Here is a 16,040-nt window from a genome sequence, read left to right on the forward strand (position 1 = left end):
GTAGACAATATATGTAACTCAGGGTTGAACTGTTGAATTCTTGGTGGTTTCTGAGCTTGGTTATTTTCCTGCAAATGTTTTATTATCAGGCAAATAGAAGATTTGCAGAATGCATCCATGAACGTCACCCGGTAGTCAGAAGAAATAATGAAAAATCCTTAATCTCTCAACACCTAGATAAATTAAACCACAATTACAACTAGGGAAATGGTTAACATTTAAAGTCAAGCCAAATCCAAAAATGGTAGGGTATTCTTAGGAATTTGGAATTCTGACAAATCAGCCATCAACAGATACACAGAGATAAACCCCATCTACATATCATTTCTAAGATACAACCCAAAATCAAGAAAAAAAAAGCAGCTTGGAGCATATTCTTCTTCATAGCAAACACCCAGCTAAGCAGGAAACTGCACCAGGAAAGGAACAATAGAAGCAAAAAACCAACAATGAGAAACTTATACCCTAAGACTGGCAAGGCAAGCTAGCATACATTTTATATATATATAAAATGAAGAGAAGGACGAGGGGGGACATGATAGCAGTGTTCCAATGTCTCAGGGGTTGCCACAAAGAAGAGGGAGTCAAGCTATTCTCCAAGGCGCCTGAAGGCAGGACAAGAAGCAATGGATATAAACTAATCAAGGAGAGAAGCAACCTAGAACTAAGGAAAAACTTCCTGACAATCAGAACAATTAACCAGTGGAACAACCTGCCTCCAGAAGCGGTGAATGCTCCAACACTGGAAGTTTTTAAGAAGAGACTGGACAGCCATTATTCCGAAATGGTATAGGGTTTCCTGCCTGAGCAGGGGGTTGGACTAGATGACCCCCAAGGTCCCTTCCAACTTTATTATTATTATTATTATTATTATTATTATTATTATTATTATTATTATTATTATTATTATTATTATTATTATTATTATATACTAGCTAGTATATATATTACTTCACTCTCCTATGCACTGATGATGTTACCTAGCTTGGTAATAAAACATCTGCAGGAAAGACATTTCGAGTTCAGAAAACACAAGAATCCAACATATTAATGTTGTCAGTTAACAGAGTTGGAATTTGAAGTGTACATCCATGATTTGAAGAGAATACGATTCAGTAGAGGAAGACTGAGCATTCCTTCAGAGATAGCTGTCAGAATCATGCGTTAATGATGGTAGGTTGAAGCAGAAAGAGATAGGGCCAGAGGGAAGACCATTAGTCCTCTTTCTGACATCTTTTTTTCTTTCTTCTGTCAAATCCCCTTTTCCTTCTTCTATTCTCTTTCTGGATCCCTCTTCTCACTGTCTGAAGCAAAGGACCACAAGGAGATATAAAGCTCTTGCCACAGGTTGGACTCAACCACTTGCAAGGCTGCTTTTGAAATTAGATCAAGAGACTCATAAAATAAGGGAAGTGCCATAGATTTAGGGCGATCAGCCTTGAGACCGCAGAGAGGATGTACAAGGCAATTCTTCCCAGGTCTTGTGCGAAGGGGTGACAAGTTGAATTGAATGATATTATTTCTTGGCTAGTTTAGAATCTTATTTCCTGTGTTGTGTTTTCTCTTCTCAAGGGTCGTGTGCAGATGTGGGTGGATATATTTCCTAAAGATATGCCTCTTCCCGGTCCTCCTGTTGATATTTCACCTAGAAAACCCAAAGGGTAATTTATGATACATGCATTTCTTCTTCAACTTCAAGTAGACATTTGCTAATGTCCTGCATCTTTCATAAGGCAGCAATTCCTGTTAGGAAAAAAAAACTCCCTCAAGCTGAGCTGATCCCCTTGCTATGATAGTAGCATATCCATCTATTTTTTGTGACACAAAATGAAAAGAGTTTGCCACAACTACTTTGGAGGATTTTCCTTTTTGCTTCCAAACCCTGAGATTTACTCTCCTGTTCAAGTACAAATCAACCTTTGTCATTTTAAAGAGCAGACAAGGTTAGTTAAATAGCCCCTTAGCCAGCAGGAAATTCCAGTTTTTTTGAAGGGGATCTGAATGTCCTTTTCATTTTAAAAGTGTCCGCCATTTTGTAACCCTCATTTGCACTTGCTATCCTTAACTGACATTGTTTCATCTAACAGAATTGCTTGAAGAACTCCTGCATTGTTAAGAGGAGTTCCTGCTTTCTTTCTAGTAAAATAATCATTGCAGGTTTTTAGCCTGATAGAAATGCTTCCCAGTTCAACAAATATTTTTTCTGCATCATGAGCATTGATCCCTGTTTCAAGTTTGTTTTTACACTAGGAGCAAACTATCATGTCTTTAGCTATATCATTTTCTATTGTGTTGCCTCCAGAATTATTAAAGCCAATTTGCCGCTATCTAAGTTAGAGTTAAGGCTTTCTGGAAAAAAACTTTGCTTCTTTGTATATTGGCCCTTTTTTTACTATTATAAATATGCAAACGTATCGGCGTAGGTGTTGTAACCTGAAGAAATTTGGCAATGCTTATTTAATATAATTTCAGATAACAAGTGCCATTATCAAATTGACTGTTCAGAAGGAGCGTGTGATGAATAAGAACCAGACATAACATCCAAAGAAAATTCAGACCTCATTTAAAAAGTTTTGAGAGGAGCTTGGGAAAATGATTAATTAGGGAGTGAGATAATTTTATAAATATATATATCAACTTTGCTCAGTTTTAACATTGATTTGTTTTTTTAAAAATCATACACAGCTCTTTATGAATGAAGAGTTAATTAAGGCCTTTTAAAAAAAATCTTCATAGCATGTAATTTGCACCAAAGGTTTTAATTTAAATTTGGTCTTTTTAAGAAGCAGGATCTATGCAGTATTTAATAATGCAAAATTATTGTATTGTATTATTGACTCACTGGAGAAGAGCCTAATGCTGGGAAAGATTGAGAGCAATAGAAGAATGGGACGACAGAGAATGAGGTGACTGGATGGAGTCACTGAAGCAGTAGGCGTGAGCTTAAATGGACTCCAGAAGATGGTAGAGGACAGGAAGGCCTGGAGGAACGTGGTCCATGGGGTCACGATGGTTGGACACGACTTCGCAACTAACAACAACAATTGTATACCTTGGTCTAGCCTTTAGTTCATAGAAGCTATGTTGCAATGAATTTAAGCACGGGATATAGCATGTTCAATAAATAGAGAGCCAGTTTGGTCTAGTGGTTTAAGCCTTAAGGCACCAGGCTAGAAATTGGGAGACTGTGAGTTCTAGTCCTGCCTTGGCTATGAAAGTCAGCTGGGTGATTTTGGGCCAATCATTCTCTCTCTGCATAACTCACCTTACAAGGTTGTTGTTATTGTGGGGAAAATAAGAGGAAAATGGTGTGTTGGATATGTTCACCAACTTGAGTTATTTGTAAAAAAATCAGGTGGGATAGAAATAAATAAATAAAATAGTAGCCACTTGAAGTCAACCATTCCCCTCTTATCCAACAAAAGTGGTATTTTCATGGTGGCTCAAAAAAACGTCAAGAAAACCCTAAAAGATATTAACTCTTTCCAGTGATACTTCTTCATTTCTATTTTTTTCCTATTTGCTCTTGTTTGTAAACATTTTGTTTGTTTGTTTAGTCAAGGTTACTGTCTTCTTCCTGGCAACACCAGGAAAGGAAGCACACACTGAATATGATGTCAGCAGGATGCTATGTCATTCTTAGATTTGGTGACATCACTGTTTGAAGTCTGAGCAATGCTGGGTAAACATGTGACAGAGAGGTTTCGAAAGAGGTCAGATGTCTTCCAGGTGCTACTGCCAGTAGGGACAAGAAGTGTATTTCTAAAATAATCAAGAATGGCAGCAAGGACTGTGATGTGGAGGCTATTGTACATCTTGGCACTAACAATCTGTCCCAAAAAGATGTACTCTCTGTGCAGAACGATTTCCAGAGCTTGGGGCAGGAACTTAGCAGAATAGGCTGTAGACTTACTTTTTCAGGGGTTTTACCAGTGTATAAGGAGCAAAATGGAAAAGGCCACTATATAGCACAATTCAATATGTGGCTAAAGGAGTGGTGTAAAGGGGAAGGCTTTGGATATATTAGTCACGATGTCTGTAGCTGGTCCAATGAAAAGATGTACAAAAGAGATGGTTTGCATCCATCAAAGAAAGGGACTGAGTTACTTGGCTATAAATTCACAGATTTTCTGGAGGAAAATTTAAACTAAACAGTGGGGACAGTGAGTTAATTGATACAGAACATCTCTGTCCCCGGCAATCTAAAAATTATACGGCTATCAGTGCATGTAACATAGATGTGTGTGTGGACAAGAATACCAACCTTGCTGTCAAGCAAAATCAAGCTTCTAATAGCAAGTGCCACACAAAGTGCACTAACCAAATAGGTAGTGCACTAACCAAATAGGTAGTAAGACAATAGGGGAACTCAGGCACCACCAGAGTGAGGGACTGAATAATTACCATTCTTCCTGAGTGACTTTATATTCCATTAACTTGTGACTTTTCCCAATTTATTTTCTCTCCTTCCTCCTCAGTTATGAACTAAGAGTAATAATCTGGAATACTGAAGATGTCATTCTGGAGGATGAAAATATCTTCACAGGACAAAAATCAAGTGACATCTATGTAAAAGGGTATGTCTGCTTATACCCTTTTGGGGGTACGTGGCTTGCAGATCACGTCAATTATTTAGCATGAGGGAAATTAATTTCTGGTCAAAGCCATTCATCAATCTGGAGTCCCTGCCAAGTTTGCTGGGAACATGGCATTTTATAGCATGGCAATGAGGTGATTTACAGCAATAGCTCTTTGGAAATTCAGCTTCCACTTAGAATTCAGAAGGCATAGAACTGATAAGGGTTAGGACTAAAATTCAAAAGTAATTGAGAATTCATATGCAGTCTCAGAATTTAGCTGCGGTTGCAGATAATTTAATCAATTTGCACTTTTGTATAATTCTATCACCCAACATTTATAAACAAGTTAAAAGGTAGCTTCCTTTGAATTTTGCTTACCTCTGTGCAGATACATTTGTTTATTTTCTTTTGCAAATCTATAGAAGTGGTTTTTCCATTGCTTTCTTTCTGGATTTTTAAAAATGTCTATGCCTGAAGTTACAAAGTCAACAAAGTGAACACATACCCATTAAAAAGCACAATTAAAAGTCACTTTAAATGATTATGAAATCTGGTAGCCCTTTGAGGATTCCAGAAATACTGCTTCATTGTTGAAGCACATAGGAGCAAACTTTTGAAAATCTATGCAAAATCTTCACTGCCCCTTTGTAAAGACAACACTGTCAAAAGAGGAACTATTCTGAGTCTCTTCCTTGCATTTCCTATTGTCCCAGGGCTGAGTAACTGTTTCTCTTCTCTTGGCTCTCTCAATTCCAGTTTATCATTGATTTATGTTTTTAAAATGGTAAGTAACACGGGCACAGACAATGTTAAGTAATATGGCCATGGGTATATAGACAATTTTCCTTCCAGAAAAGCTGAAGGTGTCACTGAATCTGGCATTTGTAAGATCTCTTCTGTGTATTAGGCACAAAATGTTAGTAAAGTATTTGGCTGTTTGTTTATTTATTGGAAGTTATTATTTGCTCAATTCCAATAAACTTTTGCAAGCAGTCTCCCTGGTATGCCTACAGTATATGTTTTGGGAGCAAAGTTAGGTCCTTTTGGGAACATCCATGGAGTATCAAGGTATATAAAAAAAGGTCAGGGTTTGATTTAATAGTTATGGCTGCCATCTTGACTTTCTTGGCATATACTCTCTAGCTCCCCTGCCCTTGCAGATATCCCTTGGTCCTTTCTTAAATCAAGATCGAAACTCTGGCTACTGTGCAATACTATTAGGAATGTCTATGGATAGACCAGAAGGGAATTCTGGAAGTTGAAGTTCACATATCTTAAAGTTGTCAAGGTTGGGAAGCACTAGGCTATTTCAGTTCAGGACAGAATCTATTGATGCACAAGCCAAATACAAGATAGAAGTCATCAACTGATTCCTAGGAACATCCCCAAAGTGCAAATTTATGTGTTCAAAGAAGTCCTAACTTGATCAGAATTTGTTGAAGATGCTGAGTCAAGTAGGACTTCTAAGATCAAAAACAGCATTTTGAATTGTACTTGCAAACTGATAGGAAGCCAGTAGAAAGCTTGAAGAACAAAAGTCATGCGTTCATGTCAGCTTTTACCCCATCAAAGCATCCCAAGATACTTTGTTTTGATGCCAATTATCTGACTACTTTGTGGATCGCAAATTCCCATTTCACTTTGTCATTCTCCCTACACTCATCACAGATGGTTGAAAGGCCTCGAAGACAATGGACAGGAGACGGATGTCCATTACAACTCCTTGACAGGAGAAGGGAATTTCAACTGGCGCTTTGTGTTTCCATTCCACTATCTCCCGCCTGAAAAACAAATGGTTGTCTGCAAGAGGGAGAACATATTTTCCTTGGAAAAGACAGAACGCAAAATGCCTCCAGTACTGCTCCTCCAAGTGTGGGACTTTGAACGACTGTCTTCTGATGACTTTCTGGGTAAGAAGGGCTGGGGCACTGAATGAGCACAACAGTTACACATCTCCTTCTCTCCAACAGGACCTGGGTGATATCCAGAAGTGGACTTTTCTCATGAAACCCCATACACTCTTCAAAGCTCCACCACTTCCACCTTCCAGCCATTTTTCCTTTGTCAGTAATGGGAAGGAACCATTGCTCTCACTTCCTTTCCGCGTTGAAGGAAACGTTCCTGTCTCTGAGCAATAGCAACAGCACTTAGACATATATAGTGCTTCATAGTGCTATATAGCCCTCTCTAAGCAGTTTACAGAGTCAGCACATGGCCCCAAACAATCTGGGTTCTCATTTTACCAACCTTGGAAGGATGGAAGGCTGAGTCAACCTTGAGCTGGAAGGATCGAACTCCTGGCAGTGGGCAGAGTCAGCCTGCAATACTGTATTCTAACCACTGCACCACCAGTGCTCCTTAAGATGCTCCTTATCTGAGCAGATAGTTTCCTGAGTGAATATGTACCAATGAAGATTCTCATCATCCAGATAGAGTTGTCTGGACTTTGAGTCATGGCAACTGGACTTCTTTTCAGAATAACAGAATAAAAGAGTTGGACGGGACCTTGGAGGTCTTCTAGTCCAACCCCCTGCTTAGGCAGGAAACCCTATACCATTTCAGACAAGCGGTTGTCCAATCTCTTCTTTAAAACTTCCAGCGTTGGAATATCCACAACTTCGTTTTGGTTTGAAACATTTTGCTGCTTTGCTTCAAGTAGTTTCTTCAGTTTGAGCAAGTTGATTAGGGAGACCCCATATACGTCCTCTATTGTGGACATTCTCAGGGTGGTTTCATTTCTCACCTAATCTGAATAGGTGAGTAGGCAGAGAGTCGTTAAGTGTTCTTGCTCCTAATTTCCTCTCTTAGGTGGGTCATTAAATGTGATCTCCCTGGTGAATGTGTGAAGCGGTCTTAATCTTCCTGGGGACTGATGCAAGAGCAGCATAAAAAATGGGGGAGGCAGATTGTGTCTGAGACCTCCACTTTTATTGAGGAATGGGTTTTTCCACTTTGGCATAAATGGATTCCTTCACTCCTCTTTCAAACCATCTATCTTCCCTCTCCAAAATGTGAACCTTATTGTGCTTGAAAGAGTGTCCTTTTTCTTTTCCTTTTAATTTTTAATTGTTACTTTATTTCTGAGTGAAGATTAGTTCATGTAAATAGTCAAGAAGTTCAGGTTTTTTTTTAAAAAAAAACCGTCTAGAAAAGTTCTTTAATGCAGGGCTTTTCAACCAGTGGTACGGGTACCACCTGTGGTACATTGGCACCTGGCAGGTGGTACGCGACCATCCTAGAAAAGTAGTGGGCGAGGGGAATGAGCGGAACCAGTGGCAGCACCACACAAGCCTGAGCGAGAGATGGCTGGAGCTGCAGGGCTGTCAGGGCTCAGCAGAAGCGCCAGGATCAGTGCCGCTTTCCAGATGATCGGCGCTTCTTCAGGACTGTCAGGGCTCAGTGGAAGCGCCAGGATCAGTGCCAGGCTCCAGCTGGAGCTCGGCACTGATCCTGGTGCTTCTGCTGAGCCCAGAAGAAGCGCCGATCAGCTGGAATGTTGCAGCATCTCCAGGGTCTTGTGATTTACATTCAGATGCTTGGCAACTGATTCATATTTATGACGGTCACAGTGTCCCAGGGTCATGTGAAGTGACCAAAACCTGCTGCAACCACCCAGCAGATGGAAGGAATAAAAACCAAACACCCCCCCCACCCCACCCCCACTGCCAATCCTCAACAGAAATGCTCACAACAATGAAAACCTCGGACAGGAGAAAGAGCGCCACCAGGTGGGCAGGCAGGTGTCTTGCTCGGCTGTCTTTTTTGGGGGGGTCATCAAGTTTTTGACACCTTGCTAGGCGACGTGGTACTCGGATATTGCCATATCCTAAAAGTAGTACAATGGATGAAAAGGTTGAAAAGCCCTGCTTTAATGCATACAATCCAGATTGCTACACTATGGATGGATTACTCTAAACACGCAACTTGACTGAACTGTGATGCAAAATAGGTTGTTGCCTTATATTGGGGCAGAATGCTTATCTATCCTTGTTGTGTTCACATCAGGTGGTAGTCGCTTTCCCGGGTTTCTGAAAGAAATCTGAATCTCATTTCAACTTGGGAACTTCTCAATGGATGAAGAATGGAGAAGGTCACACTAACTTATTTTGCAGATGACTTCTGTAAACACACATCCAAGCTTTTCCTTCTCTAATCACTGTAACAACGATAGAAATGTTAAATAGGTTTTACTCTTCTGAAGTACTTGGAGCTTAGCCAAGAGCAGAGAGTTAATCTCGGAAAGTTATATGGCCCATTAAGGGTTTGATTAATGTAGAATTTTATTCTGTGGTTCTCAGGCTCTCTTGAAATGAACTTGAACGGCTTTCCTCAAGCAGCCAAATCTGCCAAGCATTGTGACATAAGCATGATAACAGAAATGGAGAAGAACAAAATTTCCATATTTCAGCAGAAGCGGGTCAGAGGTTGGTGGCCTTTCAGCAAAGCTGGAGAACTCACGGTAGGTAAACAAACCAACAACAACAAAAAAAACCCCATTAAGGTTCAAATGTCTTAAGGGGGGGGGAAGCATTTTATGCATGATAAATCCAAGTGCTCTTGGACTGTTTTCAGGCTTCAGTCTCTCCCCCCCCCCCCTTAAATTCTTTCTTTCTGCATCATCCCAGGTTCAGTGTTACAAAGATTGCAATCCACTCATTTGCTGTGGATTCAGTTCCACATAGACCGGTTATAGTGATATAGTAAATAAATAAAATAAAATAAAATAAAAATTAAATTAAATATAAAATTAAATAATAAAATTAAATAATAAAATGAGATAAGATAAGGTAAGATAAGACAGGACAAGACAAGATAAGATAGGATAGGATAGGATAGGATAAGGATAGGATAAGGTAAGATAAGATGATAAGATAAGATAAGATAAGATAAGATAAGATAAGATAATAAAAGATTTAGTCTTAATTGAAAGCACAATCTATCATAAAGCATGGATAAATCCCAAGGGATGGATTTAGATTACAATTCATTCTGTTTTAAAATCTCACTAATTGTATTCTCATAACATTCTAAATTGGTACAGTTTTGAGTTACTTTGGGGTGAAGCCAGCTTATTGGATAACAATTCACTGTCTTGTGCAAACTTTGAAAAAAAAGAGTTAATTCAGAAAAGAGGTTAAGGGGTTAACCTGTATTAATTCAGCCACTGACATTTTATGTAACGCTGGTTTCAGTGTTTTGATTGAGATGGTTCCTCCTCTACTCAGCACTGACTAAATTTCAATTAGAAGAAAAGATTTATAGCAGATGACACAGCCATAATTAATCCAGATACATTGTGCCCCTGAGGCACAGTGAGAGCCTGAAAGAAAATGTCATTTTCTAAGACATCTTTCCTATGTAAGTCTACTGTAATTTTCCACCAGGTTCACTGCGAGCAGATATAATAGATCCCATAGATGCTTTTTCAAGAGGCAACTGGACTTTCTTGTTTTTCCTTGAAGACGTTTCGCTTCTCATCCAAGATGCTTCTTCAGCTCTGACTGAATGGTGGAGAATGGAAGGATTTATATTCCTCGCAGTCATCTGGTTGTTAGCACTCTTTCTGAGAGTCACTGAGGCCACTTGGAAGTTTATCTGTGCCCTCAGGGTCACCTGAATAGTGCAAATGGGTGTGGAACCTTCTTGAAATTGTTGAAAGGATTGTGTTTTAAACAGGAGAGAGGTGGTGTCGTATCCCTCCCCCTCTGTTGAGAGAGAGCTGTTCAGTCTTAATGTAGATGTCCTCTTTGAGCCCTCTTTCAAACCAGTGGTCCTCTCTGTCCAGAGTGTGGACTTTGCTGTCTTCAAATGCAGATGGACTGCTGAATTTTCCCCTGATGGGTTCGTTCTCTTATGTTGTGCCATGCGTTTGTGAAGTGGTTGTTTTGTTTCTCAAACGTGTTGTTGTTGTTGTTAGTTGCAAAATCATGTCCGACCCATCGCGACCCCATGGACAACTTTCCTCCAGGCCTTCCTGTCCTCTACCCATCTTCTGGAGTCCATTGAAGCTCACGCCTACTGCTTCAGTGACTCCATCCAGCCACCTCATTCTCTGTCATCCCCTTCTTCTGTTGCCCTCAATCTTTCCCAGCATTAGGCTCTTTTCCAATGAGTCCTTCCTTCTCATTAGGTGGCCAAAGTATTTGAGTTTCAACTTCAGGATCTGGCCTTCTAAAGAGCAGTCAGGGTTGATCTCCTCTAGGACTGACCGGTTTGATCGCCTTGCAGTCCAGGGGACTCGCATGAGTCTTCTCCAGCACCATAGTTCAAAGGCCTCAATTCTCAAACATACAGATCTGTATATGTCTCACTGCATTGTACTGCATATATCACATTATTCAGTTTGTGTCTGGGTGTTTTATCCTTGGGGTGGACAAGCTTCTGCCTTAGTGTATTTTGGGGTTTAAAGTGTGTATGTATATTGTGTCGGTTGGTCCTGAGCTTTTTCAGATATTCCTGCGACGTATGGAATGAATCTCCATAGATTCAGATATAATAGGATGTTACGGTCAGGAATGTGTAGACTTCCAAGAGATTGGAAGAGTTTGAACTGCCGGATATTAAAAACAGAACATTATCCCTTTGCGTCAGTGTTTCTCAACCTTGACAACTTTAAGAGGTGTGGACTTCAACTCCCAGAATTCCCCAGCCAGCAATGCTGGCTGGGGAATTCTGGGAGTTGAAGACCACACCTCTTAATGTTGCTAAGTTGGGCTGGTGAAATATCAGAAGACAAGAACTACAATAGCCAGGTGACAAATCCTCAGGTTGCTAGAATGTGGGAATTCCAGCATTTTGCCTAAAAAAGATAAAATTCCTGATAGTGGATCAGCACCGTTTTCCAAGAATTGATTAAATAGGACATTTAATTTCCCTTTTAGCTTCTGAAATCTCATCACTGGAGACATAAACCTAAAGCCACAACCACATCCTCTTAATGCCACTATAACCAGATAAACTATTAACCACATCCTTTTAATACCACAGTAATCAGATAATGTATTTTGAGGAGTTTTGAGTGCTCAGTGCCCTGCAGAGAACATAAAATTGAAATCTGCATGGATGGTGCAACAAATACAGGTCGTCCTCCACTTACAACAGTTCATTTAGTGACCGTTTGAAGTTACAATGGCACCGAAAAAAGTGAGGTGATCGTTTTTCACACTTACGACCATTGAAACATCCCAGTGGTCACGTGATGAAAATTCGGACGCTTGGCAACTGGCATGTATTTATGGCAGTTGCAGTGTCCTGGGGTCATGTGATCCCCTTTTGCTACCTTCTAATCAGCAAAGTCAATGGGGAAGCCAGCTTCACTTAACAACCAGGTTACTAGCTTAACAACTGCAGTGATTCACTTAATAACTCTGACAAGAAAGGTCGTACCATGGGGCAAAACTCACTTAACTGAGTCTCACTTAGCAACAGAAATGTTGGCTCAGTTGTGGCCATAACTTGAGGACTACGTGTATAAGAACTGGGGAAGTTTGAAGCTATTTTCAGGCACGTACTAAATCAGAACAGAACAGAACAACAGAATTGGAAGGGACCTATCCCAGAGGACCCCAGCCTTTTGGGTACCAGGGACCGGTTACGTGGAGAGAGGTTTTTCCATGGACCAGGGGGGGACGTGGTTTTGTGTGCTGCCTTCATCCCACAGAGGGGGCTTTGCTTGTTTGTGCGGACCAGTTGCTGGCATGCTGTGGCCCGGTACCGGTCCACAGACTGGGGGTTGGGGACCCCTGTTCTATCCAACCCGCTGTTGAAGCAGAAGACCCCGTATCATTTATGGAGGGCTCAAACTGGATAGGGAAGAGGGCTCAAAATACATTTCATCCTTCTTGGCCTCAGAGTGTTGCTGGCAGATTTGAGGCAGAATCATTTCTGAGGGAGCCTAATAAAGAAAAAATTCCTAATATTCACCAGAACACCAGTATGGCTTTCTTCCAGACCTGCTGGCCACACATCAAGGCTGGGCACAGGAAGTTAGCACAGGTAGTCCTTGACTTAAAACCATTTGTTTAGTGATGCTTCAAAGTTACAAGAGTACTGAAAAAAGTGACTTATGACCTTCTTTTCACACAACCATTGCGGCATCCCCATGGCCAGGAGATCAAAATTTGGATGTTTGGCAACCGGCGTGTATTTTATCACGTTTGCGGTGTCCCAAGGTCATGCGATCCCCTTCTGTGACCTCCTGCCAAGTAAAGTCAATGGGGAAGCCAGATTCACTTAACAGCCGTGTTACTAACGTAATAACTGCTGCGATTCACTGAACGACTGTGGCCAGGAAGGTCGTAAAATGGGGCAAAACTCACTCAACAAATGTCTCACTTAGCAACAGAAATGTTGGGCTCCATTGTAGTCGTAAGTCACAAAAGGGGATCACATGACCCTGGGACATTGCAACCGTCATAAGTTCATGCCAGTTGCCAAGGGTCCAAATTTTGATCATGTGATCGTAGGGATGCTGCAGTGAAAATTCTTTAATGATTAAAGCATCCATTAGGAGATCTTTAAATATTTTGAACCAAACCAAAAGTTCATCTCCTTTTCAACCCAGGGCAAAGTGGAAGCTGAATTTCATTTAGTGACAGCTGAAGAGGCTGAGAAAAATCCAGTCGGCAAAGCTCGGAAGGAACCAGAACCTTTGGAAAAACCCAAGTAAGTGGCACAATTTATCCCAGGTTTATTATACCTGGCTAGGTGATGAAATGAACTTCTAACTTTGTGTCCATTCTGAAGCCTCCCATCCTCCAGGTGTGTCCTTGACCAAGTGCCACCTTTTATCATATGTTTATCGGACACAAAATGCTAAATCAGGATAAATGAGAAACAAAGCCATTACTATGATTTATTATTTAATCTCCTCATCGGGACATTAGAAAGATGGCTGTTTTCCAAGAATGCTGACCATCTGCCTTACATATAGATTCAGTTGTGCAACTATTCCTTGGAAAGACCCTAGGAAGTGAGCAGATTTGTAGGAGCAGGTGGGCAAGCAAGAGAAAGAACAATTATTAATTTCCCATATAAATACACCTGCTCAGATATTCTGAAACTCTTTCTTCCCAGCCTGGCTGCAGGATTCCAAAAATAAGCTAAACCAGGGGAGATGTATGAGGTGTGTTTGACAATGTGTTTACCTAGATAGAATCTATATTCTCAAATAGAATTTATCCACTCGTGAATCACATGCAAAAGAGGACTTATAGGGCTTAAGAGTTAACTACTACTAATACAGGAAGTGCTTTTACAGTTTTGGTACTGTAATCAGTGCCTGTAATCCGTTCCGGCATCAAAAACCATCATCTGTGCCTCCCTTATCATGGTGCAATGTGAGAAACGGCTATACTAAGAGCTTTACCACCACAAAAATAATCAGTGAATTGGTAACAAAGTTTGAACTAGTAGCTTCCATTCCTCACTGTTCAGAATAATTATTTCATTGTGTAATTCTTCTCTCCATCATCTAGCCTCTAGGTATAATTTTGTACTAGAAAATTTAATGCATGCAACATTGTAGCATAATATTGTGATATATACACACACACACACACACACACACACACATACATTGTATGTGTGTGTGTGTGTGAGTCCGGGGATATGGTTAGTGTTATATAAAATAATCAATTATAAAGTCTCTTTTATCTCGCATGAATCATCTTCCGTACGTAGTTTGTTCGTTCCATCACAAATCTTCTCTGAAAGTTGGTTAAACTCGTAAATTATACTAAATATATTATTTAACAGATACCCCGGACCGAAAACCACTACTTTTTGTGTATGTGTGTTTGGTACACACACACACACAATTTTCAGCTGAAGAGGGAGATGATGATATACTCACTTTATACATATTTACTAAGTTTTCTTTTCATTTCTTTTCCTTTCTAGCCGGCCTGACACATCCTTCTCCTGGTTTGTGAATCCGTTCAAGTGTTTGTATTATCTCATCTGGAGAAATTACAAGAAATACATCATTATTGGGCTAATCCTAATTATTTTAGCTATCTTCTTAGTACTCTTCTTCTACACACTGCCTGGAGCCATCAGTCGTAGGATTGTTATAGGAAAAGTTTAGAATCCCTCAGCCATGCAATTTATTAAAATCAAAGTAAATAAAAAGCTGGCTTTTATTCATGCTCAAAACTCAGACGTGTCCAGCCAGGACAATTTTAAGATTTTAAGATTCTGGGACTTCAACTCCCAGAATTCCCCAGCCATGCTTGAAGGCTTGAAGTCTACAAGCCTTAAAGTTGCCAAGGTTGGACACCCGGGCTGTAATTCTTTATTTCAAGATATTTCATATCTCAAGACGTAAAATGTTAGTGTCAAAGTAAACAAAGAATAGAATTGTATTGAAGTACATTCCAGCTGTGTAGAAAACAATTATCAACAGCTAAAAGACTTCGGATACTAAACATTTCTATCTCAGATTAACAAACAGACTAGATTTATAAAGATCATGATGTTAGATATTATCATTCATTGGGATAGTTGGGTTTTTATTTTTTTAAAAAAATCCATTCAAATTGTGCAATTGTTTTTGTTCACTTATAAAGCTTTTATATACAAAGACTCTGTCACAAGCAGTTGTTAACCTGAATTGTTTTTAATGCAAAATTTTAATGTAAATTTCCCTCATGTTATTTTTTGTTATGTATGGATTTTTAAAAATGTGAATGTCTCTGATGTAAAATTAATACAGCTTTGTATGAATATAAATATATGTGGGTTTTGTGTGTGGAGAAGATAGAAGGATGTCTGCAAAGAGGTTCAAAAAAAATCAAAATGGAGGCTCATAAAAAGAGGCATGGGTTCGATTGTTCAGCTGCATCTGCCATCTTGATTTTGACCCAACCTGCAGATGCCTCTGGAAAGACAGTTGCTAACAGTCACCATTCAGAATAAAATACAGAATAACAGAGTTGGAAGGGACCTTAGAGATCTTCTAATCCAACCCTTGCTCAAGCAGTAGACCCTATACCTGAATGTCTATGGAGATTCTGAGTCATGCAGATCATGATTGTTCCAAAGGTGCATTTTCAGGAGGCAACTGGACTTTCTTGTTTTTCCTTGAAGACATTTCACTTCTCATCCAAGAAGCTTCTTCAGCTCTGACTGGATGGTGAGAAATGGAAGGATTTATATTTCTTGCAGAGAGATGGTTATTTGCATTCTTTTAGAGACTCAATGAGACCATTTGGAGTTTTACCTGTGTCCTCGGGATCACCTGAGTAGTGCAAATGTGTGTGGAGCATCCTGAAAAAGCATTTTTGGGAGACCCTCAGTGGTGGGATTCAAATATGTGAACAACTGGTTCTCTGTGTGGATGCCGCTTCCGGAAGTCTATTCTGGGCCTGGGCAACAAAAATTAGCTACCGGTTCTGCCAAACTGGTGCAAACTGGCTGAATTCCACCACTGGAGACCCTATACCATTCTGGACAAATGGC

The 16,040-nt window shown here is 40.1% G+C and overlaps 1 protein-coding gene across 1 annotated transcript in view; it reads left to right on the forward strand.

Moving 5' to 3' along the window:
• Nucleotides 1–15,305, forward strand: part of FER1L6 (fer-1 like family member 6) — a 78,213-nt gene extending 62,908 nt beyond the window's left edge. The window contains exons 34-39 of the mRNA XM_015825381.1: nucleotides 1,573–1,661; nucleotides 4,479–4,577; nucleotides 6,249–6,490; nucleotides 8,879–9,039; nucleotides 13,144–13,244; nucleotides 14,481–15,305. Of these exons, the coding sequence (XP_015680867.1) occupies nucleotides 1,573–1,661; nucleotides 4,479–4,577; nucleotides 6,249–6,490; nucleotides 8,879–9,039; nucleotides 13,144–13,244; nucleotides 14,481–14,667 (879 nt within the window). The 3' untranslated portion in view covers nucleotides 14,668–15,305. The remainder of the gene's footprint in view (nucleotides 1–1,572; nucleotides 1,662–4,478; nucleotides 4,578–6,248; nucleotides 6,491–8,878; nucleotides 9,040–13,143; nucleotides 13,245–14,480) is intronic.
• Nucleotides 15,306–16,040: the final 735 nt, after the last annotated feature.

Source organism: Protobothrops mucrosquamatus, unplaced genomic scaffold (genome assembly GCF_001527695.2).
Source record: "Protobothrops mucrosquamatus isolate PMUCROS unplaced genomic scaffold, P.Mucros_1.0 scaffold2609, whole genome shotgun sequence".
In the NCBI taxonomy this organism is placed as follows: domain Eukaryota; kingdom Metazoa; phylum Chordata; class Lepidosauria; order Squamata; family Viperidae; genus Protobothrops; species Protobothrops mucrosquamatus.